This window comes from Pristiophorus japonicus, chromosome 2 (assembly GCF_044704955.1).
Source record: "Pristiophorus japonicus isolate sPriJap1 chromosome 2, sPriJap1.hap1, whole genome shotgun sequence".
Lineage (NCBI taxonomy): Eukaryota > Metazoa > Chordata > Chondrichthyes > Pristiophoridae > Pristiophorus > Pristiophorus japonicus.
Window position 1 is genome coordinate 171216075 of NC_091978.1, and position 22171 is coordinate 171238245.

The 22171-nt window shown below is 43.9% G+C and overlaps 1 protein-coding gene across 5 annotated transcripts in view; it reads right to left on the reverse strand.

The window, feature by feature from the left end:
- LOC139242191 (LIM and calponin homology domains-containing protein 1-like) overlaps positions 1-22171 on the reverse strand; it is a 570211-nt gene that overhangs the window by 98744 nt on the left and 449296 nt on the right. For 2 of the 5 annotated variants that reach the window (XM_070870279.1, XM_070870273.1), the window contains 3 exons: positions 20575-20919; positions 8932-8964; positions 7994-8029 (listed from right to left, as the gene is read on the reverse strand). In XM_070870279.1, the coding sequence (XP_070726380.1) occupies positions 7994-8029; positions 8932-8964; positions 20575-20919 (414 nt within the window). The remainder of the gene's footprint in view (positions 1-7993; positions 8030-8931; positions 8965-20574; positions 20920-22171) is intronic. The other 3 variants (XM_070870268.1, XM_070870269.1, XM_070870287.1) reach the window with 2 other exon arrangements.

Genomic DNA, 22171 nt, shown 5'->3' on the forward strand with positions numbered 1-22171 from the left:
TTATTGCCACTGTTTTCAACTACAACCTGGTTTCCTTCATTTGGGATAACCAAAGATCTGACTAGATTTTAAAAAATGGCAGGCAAAAATTGCATTCAAATAAATTAGTAAATTTGCCAAACTATGCATTTATAAAACATGAGGGTCTTTGGACCTATAACAATGTACTTAGATCTGCAGTTTAGTTCATAGATCTGACTATAGCAAATAGCAATTTTTAAAAAAACTGTCAAAACTTTCTGTAATCTGGAAACATTTCTCTAAGATTACAAGACATATTTTTTAGATTATGTAAGGTGCCACTTGAGTAGTGACCAAATCTGCACAGCCTGTCCTGATGTTAGTCCATTTTTAATTCACTTTCTCAGTCTGAAAAACTGAGAGTTTGTTGAATGCAAAACATTATACTAAATCATGTTTTACTTTATCGTTGTATCAGTGCCATAAAATAATAGCCCATTTGTTAAAGAGAAAGATTCTCATGGAGAAAAATATTTAAGATTGTGGAATTGTGCCATGGAATCTCATTGAGAACTTGGACAATCTTACAAGATGTTCCCGTAAAGGAATTACATCTGAAACAAATCAACCGTCCGCAAAACAGTTTGACAAACTTATCCATGACCCGATTTCTCTGATGTTTTCAGTTAAAAACAGATGGGTAAAATGTTAATGCTCAAAGCATTTCTCCTTATTATTTGGCGTGATTTATGATTTAGAAAGGGGATGAAATGTCCAACTGTAAATACTGCCAGTTTTGCTGGCCTCAATTCATTCTCAAAGGTTTAAAACAACAATGGGGATTGATCATGCATAACTTTTTGCGCTGAATCTGTTAAAAGGAAATAAAATATTACAAGCTATGCAGTTTAATAAAATGTGAACCAAGGTTAAAAAAAACCAACATGAGTCAAGCAGCGCATGAGAGACTTGAGGTTTTTTTTCATACCAATGCAATGTTTAACACAATACAGCTATCAAATGAGCCAACACATATGATCAGCCTCCACTTCCAACCTACACTAAATCTGTTGTCACTCACCATATGGGATAACTATAAAGCTTCGGCGCAGGAAGATGTTACAGACACATCTATCTTTGTAAGCACTCATGGGAACATGCTGTGCATCAGACTAGTGATAGTAAGAGATTATGAATGCATGGGCAATTAGTCTCCTTGTGATTATATGAAAACAATAGTATGGCAAATGTAATATTGTTCATGCATTTATTGTTTGATTGAGAGGTTGTGACAAGTTCAGTGGTTGAGATTTGTTCTTTTAAAAGCACAGTTTGTGAAATGCATCTGACTGAGAGCTGATGTACATTAAAGATGTGTGCACTTATCAATGAATCAGTAACCATGTCATATTTTAAGGAGGCTAAATGCTGAGGAATAGAATACCCGAAGCTATTATCCCGGGTAGTATGATGTCAGCAATATTAGAAGCTGACTGGTTCATGTACTCGTCTACCATTCCCGTTTCCTCACAAACTCATTCTTATTCAATGCAGTCTATGCCTTCTGCACTGAAGTGCTTTCGTTTGGCAATTCACCTATAAGCTAAAGATTGAAATTGAAACCATTGATTAAACAAGCTAATTTTTCGAACCTCATTGAATAAGGGGGCACTTGATTCATAGGTTCAACAAAATAGTTGAATCCACCCTTTAGATTTCCCCAATTAAGAGGTCACTCTCCCTCCCCTGCACTTAACTGTTGCAAATTTAATTGTGTAAAACATCAAAAATAATTCCACAATATCTGTGCAGTAAAACTTTATAGAGGCGAGAAATTCAGTTTCTGTTGTTATTTGTTTTTTAATGTCAATTTTGGGAAAAAATAAGAATAAAAATGTTGCCATTTTTTAAGGGGGTAAAATTGGCACAAAAATACACCTGTCGATAAAAATCGGCGTTGCACAAGGATTCGCGGTGGAAACCGCGATCTTGCCAACTTTAGCCCGAGGCCTATCAATGCAAAAAATACAGGCCCTGGGAGGGGAGAAAACACAAACAAAAACATTGCAAAAATAAAAAAATAAAAAATCAGAAAACATTCACAATACACTTAAGTAATGAAAAAAGAATAAAAAAATAAAAAATTCAACTTACCTTTTTTGCAGGTCTTCCTACTTACTGATGTTTCTGAGGCTGAAACACCCGCGTTTCTCATGCATTGTTTTTTCACCCGCGAACGGATTCTGGTCGCCGTATTATAGGAAGGACATGATTGCACTAGAGAGGGTGCAGAGGAGATTTACAAGGATGCTGCCTGGAATGGAGAATCTTAGCCATGAGGACAGATTGGATAGGCTGCATTTGTTCTCCTTGGAACAGAGGAGGCTGAGGGGAGACCTCATTGAGGTGTATAAAATATTGAGGGGCCTGGATATAGTGGATAGAAAGGGCCTAATGTTACGCACATCATCACATTGTGCACCGCCAATCTAACCCCCAACAGCGACATTCACCTCGAAAAATCTTCCACCCGCCCGGCGGTGCCAAAACAAGCTTTTCCCCAGTGGTCCAGTAAGGCTGTGGCCTTCTAAAATGGTGGTGCAGCTTCCCTTAAAGGGGAGGATGCACTGCCACTGCTGCCATGTTTTTTTTTGTCGACTGACTGCCATGTCAGCCCGACAAATATGGCCACAGGTTCGGCTGGGCTGCCAACAGGCAGCCTGGCAACCCTCTTAGGTGCCAGGCTTCTGGCCCAGCCGAAACCCTCCCTCGTGGGTAAGTGGGCTGAAGGTTTAAAAGTGCTGAGGCTCTCCCCTTTAAGTGAAGGAGAGAGCTGTGGTGATGCGGCGCCGTGATGACATCATCGGGCGGTGACTCTGCACCGTCGGCAACCTCTGCCCCTCAGTTCCTGCCACTGCCGCGTTGTTGCCCCTCAAGTGTAGTCACCACCCCCATTGTGACCAACTTCCGGAACAAAACAAAGAGCCGAATGTCGCACAAGAGGCGACCTGACCGCTGTTGCAGTAATAAACATCAAAATGGGGTTGCGGGCAATTTCTACCCCTAAATGTTATATAAACTAGACCTCCTCCAAGGCGGTCACCGATTTAAGGTTTGATCCCACCCTGTGTGCCTCTGTCATCTCATCGTGCCCCTCAGCTACTTCCAAACAATCTGTTTCCACCAACCCTTGAAGTTTTATCTTCTGATTTTAATAAAATTTACAGTTGCTTTCATGAGGCGGTGCATGCTGCATGTTTTGGTAAGAATTTAGTTCAAAATAATTCTCAAAGATTCTCACATTCTCACCAACAAAGAGTCGTGTCATAGTTCCTATGGGTTGAAAATGCCCAGAACGGGTCGCACCTACTGCTCTTGAACAATGCATGGGGCGGCCAATCCGGAGAAATGCAGCACTTTGTGCTTTTTTTTGGAACGGGGCAGAAGTGGCCTCATCATCGGGGCGGAAGTGGGGGTGGGGCGAAGTGGCCAACGCTGCAAGGCATCAGCGCCGCACTGATGACATCATTGTGCTGGCGCGTCACAACAACTCTCCCATTCAGTTAAAGGGGAGGGACACTGCGAACTCTGCAGTCACGTTAGTGGCAAGCACTGGGCCAGCAGGGAGGATTTCAGCCAGGCCAGGCTGCCGAACCCACGGGCATAATTGTCGTCCCGACCTGGCAGCAGGCCGACAAAAGAAAACATGGAGTCGCCGGCAGTGCCACCTCCCCTTTAAAGGCGGCCATGCCACCAAGCCACAGAATGGGTACAGACAGCAAAAACTGTCAGTGGCACCAATCGGTGGCGCGCCGCTCCTGCGGGGCAATTTCCCAAGGGGCAATTTTGGGAAGGGGTCGCCGCCAGTTGGTAAGGGACCGGCGCGTGCAAGACGTGGTGGTTAAAAGGGCGGAGTGGTCCCATACACTGTTCCAAAACTGAGGAAAGGCAATTTATAAAATGGCGGCCCCTCCGCGAATGCTCGACGGCCAGTCCGCACCGACCCGTGGCCGTCACTTCCAGGCGGCCATGGGCCTTATAGAAAGGGGCAATTTCAGCCCCCTAACCTTTTGCCTGAATAACAGTCTCTGGGGCCGAAATTGCCCCTTCCGATAAGCCCTCTGGCTGTCTGAAAGCGGCGACCAAGGGGTGGCAAGGTATGGCCGCCGACACTCCATGGAGGGGCCGCCATTTTCAACATTGCACTTCCTCAGGGTCGGAGTAGCCCAGGAAACCGCTCCGCCCATTTTACCGCCGTGGCGTGCATGTGCCAAACCCTTACCGACCGGCAGCGACCCCTTCCTGAAATTTCCCGAATGGGAAATATCCCTTTTGCAGAATTGCCCCACGGGAGGAGCGCCACCGCAGGTCAGTGCCCGCGACAGATTTTTCTGTCGAGCACTTCTTGTTGGTCGGCGCAGCTGCCGGCAAAGCCATTTTATTTTTTATTGTCGGCTGGCCCGGCCAAAACCCTCCCTGGTGACCCAGTGTTTGCCACTGAAGTGGCTGCAGAGTTTGCAGCAGTCCTCCCCTTTATCTGAAGGGGAGAGACGTCTTGATGGGCCAGCACGACGCAGCACATCCACACCGCGCTGTGCTGATGACTGATTGGGACGGCGGACCCACTGCAAGGCCATTTCCGCCCCTCAGCCGACACAACATCTGCCAGACCGAAAAAAACTTCAAGGTGCCGAATTTCGACGGCAACTCCGCCGCATGGGTTGTGGTGGAGAAAAACTTTTAAAATGGAGGGTGCGCCCCGTTTTGGGCAGAGGGCAATTTTGGCCCCTCTATCTTCTCTTTTTCATGAATAAAAGTTGGAATGGAGTTATTTTATTACTGGCAAGTGCACAGTAATGAGCAGTGGCTAAGCTACTTGTATACAGAAGGCATGTGCAGCTTGCACTACATCTCCTGTCTACACTACATCTCCTGTCTACACTACATCTCCTGTCTACACCCAATATTAGAGGGCCCGACTCACCATCACCTTTTATTTTAACTTTGAGTGTGCAATGTTTAACAATATCCTTCCTCTGACACTTCTCATACATCACAGGAGTCGGATTTGATTAAACTCTAAAGACTCATTCTTTACATAATCTTTCAGAACGGAATGTCCTGTCCATTCTTTGGTTTTATTTCACAGACGGTTCTGTTTAATTTTTCATGCTGCACTGCCTTCACTTTGGAAAAAGTTTCCTTTGTTCACTTTAGTGGAATCGTACATGTGGGTATAAGGAGTGAGGTAGGGCCCAAGTTTCAGAGCCCCGGTAGAACGGTGCACCTCGGAGAGGCCCGCCTAATTTCTCAAACTGAAAAAGCGGCAAGTACTTACCTCGTGATTCTCCAATATCAGTAGGCCCGTTTGAGCTTAGCGCAGCGCAGCAGGAGCTGCTGGGGGCGGAGCTACAGCCCTGCGCTAAAGAGTGGCGGCAGCTGCGCACGTGCGCAGTGGAGGCTGTGCGCGTGTGCAGTAGCTCCGGGCTCTCCCAGCGCGTCCTGTCTCCAGGCGAAAACTCTATCCCTGGCCGAAGGGACGTTGCTCCTATCCCATGCCGAGTAGCCGGCCCGCCCAACCAGCATCTCCTCGGGGGCAGGCCCTGCCCGAACTCCTCGTCAGCGGCGGGGCCCGCCCGCCCGGCATCTCCTCGGGGGCGGGCCCCGCCCGAACTCTTTGGGGGCGGGCCTTGCCCAAACTCCTTGTCGGCGGCGGGGCCCGCCCGACCGGCATCTCCTCGGGGGCGGGCCCCGCCCAAACTCCTCATCGGCGGCGGGGCCCGCCCGACCGGCAACTTGTTGGAGATGGGCCCCACCCGAGCAGCTTTTCAACAGGCTATTGGAGGGCTCCCAGTGCTGCAGTAGGTGAGTAGAAACTTTACATTTTTTATTTATTGATTGATTTTTTTATTATTATTTTTTTTTTTTTTTTGATTGATTGATTTATTGGTTGATTTATTGATTTATTTATCATTTAATATTGATGATGGCTCTTTATTGGTAAAAGTGAAGCATTTAATGCTTTGTAAAATCCCCTAACTTCCATCTAACTTCCCTTCCCCCTCCTATCTCTCGCTACCTGTGCCTAATTTATAAAGTGTAGGCAAGGTTTTTCTGAGCGTACAAAAATCGACACTTACTCCGTTCTAAGTTAGTTTGGAGTAACTTTTTGTTGCCTATCCTTGCAAAACAGGCGTAAGTGGCTGGTAATGCCCCCTTTTGAAAAAAAAAATCTATTCTAAAATGGAACTATTCGAACTAACTAGAACTGAAGCCGAGAATTTCGATTTCTAAGATACTCCATACTAAACTAGTTGCTCCAAAAAAATAGGAGCAACTCCAGCCAAAACTTGGGCCCATTGTAACTCTGAATCTTATACTCTGATTTACTAAAAAAAGTTACACAGTTATGAAAAAAAATTGCAGGCAAATCTGTTTAGTCTGTTACTTTTTTGTCACCAATTATAAAGCTATTATTTTAGGTATTTTAGTAACTCTCAGAATCAACAATAACATGTCTGGTTCACCTCCTATAGTGGAACATCCCAAAGTGCACTCAAAGCCAAATGGGAGGCGGAAAAGATTAAGAAGAACTGGGCAACCAAATGTACGGTCAAGAAAAATAGTATGAGACACTCTTCTGAGCAATGTTGCTCAAACTTTCTGTGTTATGTTGGTTTATCTGGGTTTTTGGATATTGTGTCACAATTACCTCCAATAGGATACTGATAATGTACTGGAATAAATGGCTCTTCACATCACACCCATTCCAAGCTGAGCAGTTACTATTCCAAAGTGCCACCTGTTCATTTAACTCTACTGTGATTTAACACTTTTTCACTTTATTTGTGCTTCTAAATGGTTCTGACCCCCTCCACCGTCCCCACTGATTCATATCGTGCTTTGAATATTTCAATGAAACTATTACGTGATGATTACATTGAAGTGCAAACAGTGATTTTCTTTGACTGCTGGCAAGAGATCATTACTGTTCTAGCAAAATTGAAATTGAAGCAATCAAGAACAAACACCAAACAGTTTATTCAGCATGCAAAATAACATCAACCAAATTCACATGCAGAGCAGAGAAATAGGCAGTCAAGAAATGTGTTTTTACATCTGCCCTATAGCTAGAATAGCAATTTTTATTTTATAGAATCACAGAATCATACAACACTCGGCCATCATGCCTGCTCTTTGAAAGAACTATCTAATTAATCCCACACCACTGCTCTTTCCCCATAACCCTGAAAATGTATTCTTTTCAAATATATATACAATTTCTTTTTGAAAGTTTTGCATATAATTATTGAGAACAGTTCTGACAAAGTGTCAGTGACCTGAAACGTTAACTCTGCTTCCTCTCTCCACAGATGCTGCCTGACCTGCTGAGTATTTCCAGCATTTTCTGTTTTTATTTCAGATTTCCAGCATCTACAGTATTTTGCTTTTGCATTATTGAGAACACATTTTGTTTCACATTTGTGAAGATGCAAGTATGGAATGGAAAGCTTGAGTCACTGGTGCAGAATGACCAAACCCAGCCAAGAAAATACAATGTGTTCCAGGTACTGGTGCCCCTGTCTGCCTCCTCCCCTACCCAACCCCACACCCTCAAACCTTGTCTGCCTTCCAGCGTGGCACGTGCTTGCATTATGGAGTAAGTTGATGTTAAACTCAAAAATTACTCCATATTGTACCAATTGCTTTAGAGATACAGAGAATACGCACGGACAATTGTTTCACAATAGCCTATTAGCAATTGGCACTCAATATTAAGAACTTCAATTTGGAAAGATCATTCTATATTCAGTTCTCACTAAATCTGGTGTAATTTTTAAATGAAATTCACCTGTTTTTTATAAAATATGTTGTTCTCAGTAAGCCTTAGCTGCGTGTTGCTATATACAGTTAAAGCAGTTAATCACGCAAGCCTAGACAAACTCATTATTCTTAGGGGTTTAGTAAGCAATTGCGAATACTGATCAAGCACATGCAATTCCATTCATTTTAAACGCAAGATACCACTTACTCTGTATCATCAGACAGGGCAGCTGTAGGACTGTATCTACAGGACCAAATATAAAGAACACACAGAACATTTACAATAAAACATAAGAAACATTAAAATGCTTAAAATTGAGATTTTCAAAAATGCACAATGGAAATTCGCTTGTGTAACAGATTTTTAATGATTAAACTGCTGGCAGGTCCAGGAAACGTCAGTCTCCCTGGCACAGTTACTTAAGTTAATAAAAACAGAAAATGGTGAAAATACTGTTCCGAAGAAAGGTCATCGACCTGAAATGTTAACTCTGTTTCTCTCTCCACAGATGCCGCCTGACCTGCTGAGTATTTCCAGCATTTTCTGTTTTTATTTCAGATTTCCAGCATCCGCGGTATTTTGCTTTTGTATCAGTTTCTTCGGTTTCCTGTTCACATTGTGGTAATAATGTTTATTATGTTACTCAGATAACAGGAATAGCTGTAATATTAATTCACAATAGAAAAATAAACACCTAAAATATTTCCCTATTGTCTCTCTCCTACTTGTATTACTTTTGCTGGGAATTTCTTCAGCAGTTCTCCTAATTGGCCACCATAACGTCAACAGAAAATCGGCAAAACCCCCGTTTACGTTTCCGCCAAAATCACAGCGGCAAATTAGGAGAACCCTCAAGGAAATTCCGAATGCTTTATGTTAACATTAGCTCATCTTGTGTAATCTTTCTATTCTAACTTTAGAGCTAATTTTTTAACTATTTTTCTCCCTCTTGGTCCTGACTTACATCATACAATTTGGAGATTGATGTAAATTCCAAAACATTGGTTATTCAATGGCTGAAAGCTGGTTTTACTTGCTAGTTTTACAGCCAAATGGAAGCCAAAACGTTTTAGAATGATTTGACCAGGCTAATCTTTGATGTATAAAAATATAAAGCAAGAAGGGGCTCTGCCTAATGTACATACCCATCAGTAGTTTCTGGAGCCGAACAATCCCATCTGTGGAGCAAAAACATTGAAACAGGATTCCTTTTGGCAACAGGATCAATGAAATATATATTTAATATAAGAAAGAGGACTGGAAATGTATTTTTAATAATGTATTTCAAGGGCAGCACAATGGATAGTGTGGGTAGGTACAAAATAGAGGGAGGAAAGAAATGCTGAAGGGCTGGTTACTCATGGCCAAGTAGCATGGTTTTAGAGAGGTATTGGCAGCAATCAAAGAGCAGAACATCCTTCCTGGTGTTAGGTATGAGAAGAGCCATACAAAGGAAACAGGAGAAAAAATACTTTAAATACACTTCAATGCACAAATGAATTAAAATATTTGTGTATCAATGTGTACTATTTGTTATGGTTCAGTAAATACACTTTCCAATTTGCCACAGATATTTCGAGTTAGAAAAGCGTCAATTTTTCAATTAGACTAATCAGAAGTAAATTATATTTAATTAGCACAAATATTCATATGCTATGCTAGAATAGCTCCAACACAGTTTAAATTATAAATACAATTCAGATGCTGGGCTAGTCAATATTTTAAGATCTCCAGAGACACCAATAACACTTGTGTGAATTACCCAATCAGTATCGCACAGAACAGAAGTACTTGCTGTCATCTTGTTTCCAAAGGCCCATATGGAATTGATTGACTGAATTAGAACAATTTATTGAGATCTTGTTACTTCTAACATAATGATTACTCTATTTGTGCATCTTGAGCGTAAAGTTTCTGAATTTTAGGGAAAAGTCTACTCCTTAATTAAACTCATTTACAAAAGGAAAGTAGTCTAATTATGACAATTAAATACTTCACTAATCTCTTACAGTAATTTGAATATAACCAGCAAGGTTCATGAAGATTGCACACAATCTATATTATTAATGAAAGCTTAAAAACTTTCACATCAACTACCCCAATCATTTCACTTCCTGGCACCCCTACTGTTTTACCTTGTCCTGTTACACAGCAAAGTGACGAATTACTTAAATGATCACAATGACATTTCTTGTCTCCAGATGTTGCAAATATTAAATTTCACTAGAATGAATCAACAATAACCAATCAAGGACCAAATGAGCAAATGTAAAATGCAAAACATTAAGCCCTGAATTTAATATGTACAATATAATTTCACATCTTGCTTTCAAAATATTTGTTATGGAAACTTTTCGAATGACATAAATGAATAAAGAGTGAACTAGATGAAATGAAATACATTGCTAAGTTCACAGTCATGATTGTTTCCTTTAAACCACCTATTGTTGATCATGTGTTCACAAAAATCCAGCAATCATTGGTAGTTGTCAAGTTCTCCCCATCACATATTTTGTACAGTGATTTTACTTCCTGTTAACATTCGCATCAAGTTTTCAGACCAAAATTTTGTATCAAGCGCAAGGCAATGTAGTATGTATCATGCCATTCTTACAATGCTTATTAGTTGGTCATGAAACAAAAAGTGGAAACAAAAAAAAGTTGATCCATGTACATGTACATGATCTTCATTAACTCTCGAGATCCCAGCTGCCTATGAGCAACGCATCATAAAATTCTATAGCCCACCAATACCTTACTTAACATGGTCTATGCTCCAGTAGTACATCTGAAATTATTTGAATGCATAAATAAACATGAGCTGATCTCCTGTGGTATTGTTCATGAACAAAAAAGGAATACATCAGATTGTCTCCACTCTCCTATTTCTGCCTTCCTCATTTTTTTTGTTAATATTTCACATGTCCTGTATCCTTTTTTTCTCTGTTTGGCTCTCACAAATGTCTGTGGGGGAGAAATTCGGGGATAACTTTTAAAAGTTGGAAAAACTTAGCGGCAGGCGCTAATGTGTTTTAACTTTTTTTAAATTCGGCATTTGAGCTGCAGGAAGGATCACTAAATCAAGCCTCTACTTCCTTCCTGGAGCACAATCGGCAGCAGGCAGGGCAGTAGGTGTGCAGCGTTGCACACTGGGTCGTGCAGCGCTGCCGCATTGGAAGGTTCCTTCCTTCCCTTAAAGGGAAGGGCCATCATTGCAGGCTCTGCAAAAGAACTTAACCGGACCCCGCTGGCAACCGTGATCCGGCACGACCAGCCCAATGCACTGCAGCAGAGTGCTGAGCTGATTGATCGAGGGTATAAGTAGTTTTACCCTTGGTGGTTTCAAATTACACCCCCCTTACAACAGTTCTAAACACTGGAATTATAATAGTGAATAGAAATACACAGTTATAGCCAGATCTTTCGGTCTTAACTGTCACAATGCTTTTATTCAAGTTAAAGCACACACCCTGGTGGTATAAAACAAACAGACACAATACAACACACAACCCTGGCCCATCTGAATAGGCCCCTAACGTGAAGTAGCCATGACTAAAACACCCCTACTTGGTTCGATAGGGCAACACCGAATCTGTCCAAGAGAATGTGCGTACACCTATGATCTTTGCAGAAAACCTCCCCACTAAACCCCTAAGGTTTGGTTGGGACACACGACACCCCTTCACACTATGTGGTGGTCTTAAAGATGTGTGGGCTGGGATAAATGCTCACCAGTTACCCCTCTGGCTCATTCGCTGCTTCTCCTGATGAGCGAGGCTCTCTTTGCTCGTAGATGGTGATTTCTTCTCTCCATCCCAGACGGATGCCCGGTCTTTGAGTGCGTTGAACGAAGCAAGCAAGCATAGAAGAGGAGAGAGAGAGAGAGAGAGAGAGAGGGAGATTGTAGCCAAAACTGCCTCTCTTATACCTTCAAAAATGCTTCTTCTCGTGCCAAAAGTTAGTCCTTCGCCTAAGGCAGTCCAACTGAAAGAGCAAATGAAACACCTTTTCAGACAGTGTCTTTGTCAACTGTCCTATTCCTGGGGGTAAGTCTCCAACAAGTCTGGGTGGTCGAAAAGCTTCCTTTGTATCTTGAGCACCGACCAATCTTCTTGATCTCTCACTGATGGGTTCCCATCAACTATCTTCCTGGCATTTCAGCCATTGATCCATTCCTGCCCACCTGATGTGTATTCCTGTGGAACATGTTTGGACCTGTCACACGTCATGCTGTCTGCCCTTCTGCAGTAACAGCCAAGTTAAAAGCAATGACCAAAACTTAAAGTCCAAAAGTTTATGCTTTTGCTGTCGATGTTTTCGCTGAATCCTTACTGTCCCCCCGATGATATTTCAAGAATTTTTCTGGAATATCAAACGTCCGCTGGTGAAAGCACATCGTGGCCTCCAACCAACCCTATGTACTTTAATTTAAAACACCCCGAATACATCCCTTAAAATACAATACGAACACATTCGTACAACACATTTACAGAGAAAAACATTCAGGTTCAACCTTTAACAGAGGCCTCCCACCCACTTCAGAGCACCTTGCTTTGCTATTTGCAAGACAGCCGCAACAAATACATTACACTGAGAAATTGTATAATTACAAGAGTGTGCGAGCAAATCCGGATCCATGGAGGAACTTCTACATTCAAACCAATGTCCCACCATGGCGGGGGATTTATCCCTTTAATTTCCTCCCCTGTGTTTCGGTTTGTCTGTTCCAATATAAAATAATCTTTCTGCGAGAGCTCGGCAGCTTTTATTAACGTTGTGAGGTGTTCGGGCAGAAAAGGAATCTGATATCCAAACTGTGTGATGTACTGCTGCAGATTATGGATTGTGTCATTCACCGTGATGTGTACCGTGGATGGCTCTGCGATTGGAAGGATGCGCTCTTGGGCCACTTAAACTTCGGTGTGGGGTTTGAAGCAGAAAGTAGTGTTGGTGACCGGACACCAAATGTTGCGGTGCACCTGGTACTGGTCCATGCTCGTCATGACGCAGTACGTCCCATTGCCCGCATATGCTACCTGAGGTGGAACATGGCCCTGGGCCATCGCCTCCATGGTGCAATTAATAGGCTCTGCACTCTCTGATTCAAACCCGCACTCTGGCCGATTGAACGCGTTCAAGTACTGGGGACAAAATATGACTTGTGCGTCCCTGCTCTGGCACCCCTTGAGGTCAGTGCCGGTCATGGTGTGCACCCACTTTATTACAAACGATGGGGCCCCATGCTACTGCACATGCACCCCCTCCCGTAAGACGCCAATATTTTCCACTTGGTACACCGGCACTGGCTGTGGTTTCCCGCCCATCACCAGCATACGCAACACAATCCCCATAACCGAGTGGTTGTATCAACCACAGTCCACTGGGACTGGGTGGGCTTCGGAAGCTAAACAGAGCTGACATGGACTAATCGAATTATGATACGGGCTGAGCCCTAAGGCTTGGTTGGGACACACGACACCCCTTCACACTATGTGGTTGTCTTAAAGATGTGTGGGCTGGGATAAATGCTCACCAATTACCCCTCTGGCTTACTCGCTGCTTCTCCTGATGAGCAAGGCTCTCTTTGCTTGTAGATGGGGTTTCTTCTCTCCATCCCAGATGGAGTGCCCAGTCTTTGAGTGTGTTGAACGAAGCAAGCAAGCTTAGAAGAGGAAAGCGAGAGAGAGAGAGATGGCAGCCAAAACTGCCTCTCTTATACCTGCAAAAATGCTTCTTCTTGCGCCAAAAGTTAGTCCTTCGCCTGAGGCAGTCCAACTGAAAGAGCAAATGAAACACCTTTTTGGACGGTGTCTTTGTCAACTGTCCTGTTCCTGGGGATAAGTCTGGGTGGTCGAAAAGCTTCCTATGTGTCTTGAGCACTGACCAATATTCTTGATCTCTCACTGATAGGTTCCCATTACATGACAAAGGGTCCCCGATCAACCATCTTCCTGCCACTTTAGCCATTGATCCATTCCTGCTCACCTGATGTGTATTCCTGTGGAACATGTTTGGACCTGTCACACGTTATGCTGTCTGCCCTTCTGCAGTAACAGCCAAGTTAAAAGCAATGTCCAAAACTTGAAGTCTTTTAAGTCCAAAAATGTAATCTTTTGCTGTCGATGTTTTCGCCGAATCCTTACAGGAGATAAAGCAGCGAAAAAAATTCAAAGACAGCCTTTGAGATCTATTTTTACTTACCTCGGCCACCTCGCCTTTAAGCATCACCCTTGAAGCACCCGGCCTCCCAATGAATGCCTCCTGCAGCTGCCGGTGTTTTCGCCCGACGATGCTGGTGAGAACGAAACCGAAGTTCAGGTACCGGGCATAACTGGGTTTTGACGTCATGCTCTCCGGGCGAAGGAGATCGGAGCGCAACACCATACTGCCGCCACAAACCTCCCACCGAATATAATGGGAGTCAATCTTCTCGCCGTGCCCGGTTGATGAATGCCTGGTGCCCCGTTATTGCCTCCGGGGGGGGCGAATGTGGCCAATTTCTGGGCCTGTATCTTTGTTCAGCTACGACTGATTTTTTGCCTACTTTCTCATTCCATCTTTCTCTAAATACATGCTTCCAACTGTCTCTCTTATAAATATCGAATACTCATTGGCCTGAATTTTAACTTGGAAGCGCGGAGGGTGCGGGGGTGCTGGAATGTGGTCGGAAACCCGGGAGAATGGAATTCCCTTAGACCCTGCCAAATTTAACATTTTTGGGCTAGACTTTCCACTAGGTGGCTAAGGCCCCAAAAAATGGGCCTTGTTCCAGCGATGTGGGACATCTCGACCTTGCTGATCTCCGGCACAAGGCCCTTTTTTTTTGCAATTTTCCACTCGGCCTTACCCCAGTGATGTCAAATGGGCGATGTGATTTTTCGGCGACCTCATGATCGCCCACCGAAAACGGAAGTTAAAAAAAAAAGCTTCCCTAGCAACGCTATTCTGCGCATGTGTGGGATTTTCTTTTCGGTTGGCTTTATTTGCCACGTTTTGAGAGGTCAGGGGTCATCACATATGCTCAGAAGGCACAGGGAGGGTCAGAGAGAGATAGAGTGGAGACAGAGCGAGTGAAGGAAGGCAGAGAGGCAGAGATTTGTTGGGCTGGTTTGATTATCTTGAGATCAAAAATAGTTATTTTTACTTATAAAAAATTTATATTCTTTTATTTATTATTGTGGAAGTGGCCAGAAAGTTCAGAAATTATTTGTAAACTTTAATAAAAAGTTATATATCAAAATATCAAAATGGAGGGTGAAACCGAAAGAAAAAGGGCAAAACCCTTCAGCGAGGAGGCCAACGAGACACTTGTAAATATTGTACATGGCAAGTGGGACAACTTGACACGGGGTGGGCATAGGAAACCTCCACCCTGTGCCTACCGAAAAATCTGGCAGGAGATTGCCGATGTCGTCACATCGACATCAAATGAGATATGGACACCTGACCAGTGCTGGAAAAGGTGGAACAGCTTGTTGGCAGCAGTCAGAGTAAGTTGTATGTTACATAGAAACATCGAAACATCGAAAATAGGTGTAGGAGTAGGCCATTCGGCCCTTCAAGCCTGCACCACCATGGCTGATCATTTAAAATGTTATATATGTAATATTTTAATGATGCATGCAAATTTTAATTGGAAACTTAAATTTCATTTCTTTATTGTATTAATTAAATTATGAATTAATTTGTGCATCCTAACAGTAAGTTGAATTTTATATTCATGAAATATTGTTCATATGCAATACAATGAAAATTTCTAATCGAACATTGCATCTCCGGTATTGAATTTAAGTCTGTCATTCTTAAATATTTATTACCAAGTCCATTAGCTTTTATGCCATACCTCAGACGGGCAGACTGAGTGCTTGATATCCCTGTGCAGGGAGACGGTCGCAATCAGCTGCAACCTTTTCCAGGGGTTCGAGGGTTTCTCCACAAACTGGAGCCAGTTCTCCACGAACTGGAGCCAGTTCAACGCAAATTTCTCCAACTGGTCTTCTGTGCAAACGGAGATAGCACGGGAGGCGTTGGAGGCGATCTGCGAACAGACCGCTGCAACCAATTCCCTTCGGCATGCGTTGCTGGCAGGACACGGCACTGCAGCCCAATATGTAGGGTCAGCTCGGAGTGAGAGCCCTAGCACTCAAGCGAGTACGGAGGACACAGTTCCTCCTTATTCAGAAGTGGAGCCTCAGGCTTCTGCATCCACTCCGTCACCTCCACCACGGCAGGAAGTCTTGCCATCCCACATTGCACACTGCGTTCATACTGGTCTGCATAGACCAAAACGGGTGGGTGGGGTAAGAACACGGGGTGGGAAAGGACCTGGAGGGAAACGTGGCCGCAGGTAGGGGGTTGGGGGGGTGTTTTCAATTACATTGTTAAATTGTTAATGTTTTGTTCATGGTTGTTTGGGGTTTGGGGGAAGGGTGGGTTGGGGAGGGGGGCGTGGAGGGTGTTGTTAACTAATTTTTTAAAATTCATTCATTGTGTTAATAAAAATAACATTATTGAATTCAACAATTGTTGTGCCTTCTCTCACTTAGTTACATTAGTCACATTAAGGATAACATTTTCATAACATATTTACAGATGTTCATCATTATTTGTTCAGTCTTTTATTATAGCTGTAACTTTATTTAAGCTAAGCTTTAATGCAGATGCCAGGCCAATGTAGGCAAGGCAAAAATGAAACCTCACGCAAATGAAACTTTTGATTAACCCTAACTGTAAATGAAAATGTGAATATCCACAATGAAAGTTCATGCAAAGCATTCATAAATGAGCTGCTGACGCAACAGCTTAGTAGCCGTGTAACTGCCACTGGGTACTGGTCTTCGGGAGTGGGGTGGTGGTCCCGGTGCTAGATCGCCAGGCTGATTGCGCTCCCCTAGGTCCTCGCCTGCGTCTTCTTCCGCCTCTTCCTCCTCTTCATCCTCGCCGGCTGGATCTTCTGTCTCCCCTCCTTCTGGAGGTGGACCTGCAGCCTGATCTGGCATTAGTTGTCCTGTCCTTATAGCTAGATTACACAGCATGCAACACACCACAATAAACTCAGCGACCTGGTCAGAGTGGTACTGTAGGCTGCCTCCAGAATGGTCCAGGCATCTCGAAGCGCTGCTTTAGGACTCCAATTGTCTTTTCAACAATGTTGCGTGTCGCTATGTGACTTTCATTATAATGCTTCTCTGCTTCAGTGACGGGATTACGCAGAGGGGTCATGAACCAACTGGCAAGGCCATATCCTTTATCCCCCAGCATCGAACCGTGACCTTTTGGCTGATTGACAAACAGATCAGGGATAGCACTCTCACGTAGGATGTGCGCATCATGGATGCTGCCAGGAAATGTAGCATTTACTGTCATGATTATTTGGTTGTGGTCGACAACAAGCTGCACATTAGGGAGTGGAACCCCTTTCTGTTACGAAAAACCTCCGCGTTCTTTAAGGGGGCTTTCAGGGCGATGTGCGTGCAGTCTATTGCCTCCTGTACTTTGAGGAAGTGTGATATTCTGTAGAAACCCAAAGCCCTCTCGGTCTGTGCCTCACTGGTCACTGGGAAGCTTATGAAGTCCATCCTGCGAGCGTAAAGGGCTTTAGTCACCTGTCGAATGCAGCAGCGTGTGGCGTGCTGAGATATATGACAGATGTCGCCAACTGAAGCCTGAAAAGATCCCGATGCGTAGAAGGCTAGGGCAGCAGTAACCTTCACCTCAATGGACAGTGCGGTGCTGATAGTGCTGGAAGGCTGCAGATCACCCTTGACGAGTTGGCAAATCTCATTGATGGCCTCCTTACAGAATCACAGCCTTCTAAGACAAGCGTTTTCAAACAAGTTCAGGTAAGATTACTTTTCGAAGTACCTTCGTTGGCTGTATGCTCGCCTCCTCCGTCTTCGTCTCTGTCTACGCATTACTCTGCCACCTCTTCGACTGATCCTTTCAGTAACCAACGTGTGAGCAGTTACAAGTAATGGCAAGGAAAGTATAGGCCCCATATCACTAGCAATAATTACTTTCACTAAATTAAACTAATCTCTCTGCTCTCTACTCTCTAATCACGCTAATCTCTCTACACTGTATACCAGTCAGTCTAATAGGCCCCAACAATATCAATATTTTTACTATCTATATTTTCACCAAAAAAATGCCTATACAATACCTAATATCAATATATATATACCCTAATACAATATTCTGAGTTGATCTATGTATAAATAATTCTTTAAATAACTCACAACTATTTAGCTCCTTCTTTTCTGTTGCCTCCACCCTTCCTCCGATCCAAAATAGCGTCCATAGTGCTCATTTCCTTCTGTTAAGCCCAGGAAAAGCAACTATTTCGCAGCGATCTTTTTGACCATTGCATCAGCCCAGCGAAGTGCAGGCTAGGTGCCGAAACTTGGGATGGGTCTTGCGTGGGTGATCAGTTCGGTGATCATTTCGGCAAAGTGAGCCGAAACTTGGGCACCTATTTTTCCAGCGATGTTTTGGGCTTAGTTTCCACTTTATCCTCAAAATGGGCGATAGAGGTCCATTTTGGGCATTAGATGGGTCTTAGATGGGCAATGTGAAGTGGAAAGTCTAGCCCTTTGTTTCTCTGTTTTCAACCCACAGCCAGACAGATTGAGAGGCTGGCTGGCTGTCGTGCGAGTGGCAGAGAAGAGGGAGGGATGGATCGGAGGCCAAAGAGGGGGTCGATGGCTGGGGGCTGAAGATTTGAGGCTGGACAGAGGTTCAGGAGCCAAGGATCAGAGACCGGAGAGGAGCTCAGGGACCAGGGCCATAACTGAAGATGGGCGGCTAGACAGGTGACCGGGGGCTGAGAATGGGAGGCTGGAGAGGGAGTCGGGAGCTGAGAATAGGAGGCTAGACAGGGGATTGAGGGCTGGGTGCTCAGGGTTGGAGGCCAGACAGGCGGCGTTGGAAGACCAGAGCAGGTATTAGAAATCGGGGACCTCGTGGGGGCTGTGGGCATTTGGAGGTCGGAGGGAGATCGGAAGGGTCGGGGGCAGGTGTCCAATCCCACTGGGTGGGCGACTCAGAAGTCAGCCGACAATTAAAACAAAATGGCTGCCGTGGAGGTACGCTCTCCCCTTTAAGGGCAGCCTCAATGCCCAACCCCCGGTAGCTTCATGCCCTGTGAAGCTATCGAGGGCACCGACCGCGCTTACGCTGGGTGCAAAAGAGGTCGGCGCCAGGCGGTAAGGGGTCGGCGCGCTGGCCGGAGTTGGAAAGACGAGGTGTGGCAGAAACCCGTTACTGCTGCCCTCAGTCCGGGGCAATTGTGGACGGGTCGTACCTCTGCCTGCCCCCGGGTGGAAAGGCTTTACTGCCCCGGGCCTTAAAACAATGGGCATTTTCAGCCCCTTGATCTTTGGTAATTTACAGAGAGATCATTCTGATTTTACAAAATTGTACTTTTGGCAAGGGGCCTCACCGTGGGAGCCCATATTGCAAATTGAAATGCTTGCTGCCAATTATTTCCTGCCCTTTAAAATTAGTCGCTCGAAAATCATACGGAGGGTGTACTTGAGTTCCTGATATGTGTTTCTGGTGGATGAGAATCACTGCCGGTAGAGCAATTTCATAAAATCTCTCCAAATATGGGTAAACAGTCCCTAGTGGTCACAATTTAGGAAGGTTTCTTAGTGAAACTGCAATCGTACAGATATGGATGCCTACATCACAACAGCACAATGGGGTGAATTTAGTGATCCCGTGCTCCCAGCTCGGAATCGCACTGGATGCACATGCAGGTCAGCGTTAAAGATACAACAATGTAGCTCCAATTCTTCAACCCATTCTCCAACCCACACTCTTTCAAGTATAGCTCCCCACTGGGAGTATTAATTTATAGCTGGTGGTTCATAACTAGCATGTGCCCCACTGGAATGCCAGTGTAAATTCCAAATATCACAGACACATCACTCAAGCTTAGACAATAGTTCTGCCTGAATTAAAACTTTTGCCTATTTCATTTCGGAATTCTACCTGGTCACATCCTCTGTCGGCAAACTATGTTGATAATCACTATATAAAACATGATGCCTCATAAGAATTCAGCGGTTTTACATGAAATAAATTATTTGCAACATCAGGTGACATTAACTCACACCTGTATGGTTTTGTGATTCACCTAAAATCCAAATGTACATTACTGAAATGCCCATTATCTCTAAATGTGATAAAGAGATACGTGCAATGACAGATGTCCCTCAGTTGCTCTTTGTTACTGTGTTTTATGCTTCAGAAATGCTGGTTAGATCTGTATTAGGGAACAGGCATGCTGCGTAGAACTCTCCTACGTGTGGCAGTTGGACCCGAGGTACCACACCCTATTTCTGGTGTCAGTAAAGCAGAACTACTTTATTTTTAGGGACTGGCATAACATCAGTTTAAAGTAACTGCACATATAATAAAAGTTCTAACAGTTCTATGACAAAGGAATTTCCAAGGTGCAAAAAAAACCACAAACTGTGTGTTAAGATACAACAAGCTACTAAATTAAAAAAATGATTTTCACTGTTATTGGTAGGACATGAACACATGAAAGATACAGTCCCATGTACCATTTTTATTATTTTTATAAAGATTTCTATAATGGCACTGTAACAGTTTATGATGAGTCAAGGTGGCACAAAGACAAAGACAATTTCAAATCACGTGCTAAGTGTTACTTGTTTCAGCGCAGGCATTTCCACACTTGTAATTAGTTCAGTTTAAGTGAACTTCAGGCTCCAGCAGCACAGCAAAGATTCAGCTAATAAACAAAACAAGAAGCTCACGTCCACAGAGATTCATCCTTGGGTTTTCTCATTTTCTTTGCAGCCTTCTCAGGTCCTTTAGTAATGCCGCTCTTTGACTGGCCTTGCTGTGAACTGGGGACTGGGAGAAATTTATTAAAGGCAGCACTGCTCTGCTTGTGGGTGGCTTTTATCCGTCGGCTCATCATGTCATCTTTCTCTAGATCTGGGGCCCTCTCATCTTCAACTTCATCTTCAACTTCCTCACTGGAATCGTGAATACTTTCATTCAGAGTTACAGTGTGGACAACCAGGACAGGAGAAGGGGTTCTTCGAAAATACTCAGCTGTGCATGTATCACTAAGGAGAGTTTCTTCACATTTACAGCTATGAAAGAAGAGGTAAATTAAGGAAAGAAGGAAGGCACTAACTATAGAAAATAAGGTAACAATACAAAAAGATGGTTAGATAATAAATAAAATATTCACCTCACATTTACAATCTACTGGATAAAACTTCTACGGGTAAAGACTTAAAAAATACAAATTTGTTCCTTTTATGTGTTTGGGAGAATGGAATGCTGCTAGGATATTGGCCTCTAAATTCCGATGTCCCGGGTCCGTACGAAGTTTCTACGGACCCAGGAAGGCATCGAAAAAGCCGGTTTTCAGCGCGCAATGCGCAAGCGCTGAAAACCGGCTTTTCCGATCTGTCAAGTTTCTGGCTTGATAGATCCGACGCATATCGAGAGCGAGGACACTTGCAGGGCAAAATTTCCAATATTTACGAATATCTTGCCCAGCAAATGTCCTTTAAAATCTTGCACCTGAAAAAGCAGGCGGATAGCCTACTTTTACAGGCGCAAGTGTTTAAAAATACACAAAAAAAATTTAAAATAAAGTTATAAAAATACATTTCATTGTTAAAAACCCTCCCCACTATGGTAAGTTTATTTTAAGGCTTAATTAAAAAAACTTTTGAAAAAGTCGGGAAAATATATTTTTTAATAACAACTTTAATTTGAATGAATGTTAAATATGTAGTTTCTTTTCTATTTTTTATTGTGTTTTGGGCGTTTGGGGGGAGGGGGGGGGGGTTCTCGTTCATAGTAAAAGGAGTTCCGGACTTACGGAACTCCTATTACTATGAATGAGAATCTATACGACACCTGATTGGCTGCTGTCTCCAGCTCCTGGCCTGTGCACGTCCAAAGTGCATGCGCTGCGACGTGCAGTCACGAGAGGCCTCAGGCTCGGAAGTTCCAATGGGCGCAGCAGCAACAGGTAAGTGTGCATCTTTTTTCTCTTATGTCGTTTGCCCGCGGGAAGAGCTCTACCGGAATTTCAGGGCCATTATATTATGCTGGGCTTATTATGGGTATGGTGACCATTACTGCAGTTGCAGGGATGGATCTGGAACGGAATCCTAAACTGTAACCTTGACCCCCACCATGACGGGCGGGAAGAGGTTGGGGACAGGGAGGTTAAACCCGAAAGAACAGGGAACGCGTCCCCAACCCACCATGAACCTGCCCGTTGTCATTTTTACGATGGCGGGTTGCGAGCTGTGCGTCTGCCCCCACTTGGAGAGATGGGAAACTTCATTATCATATTCAAATCAGACTTCCACAGTGCAATTG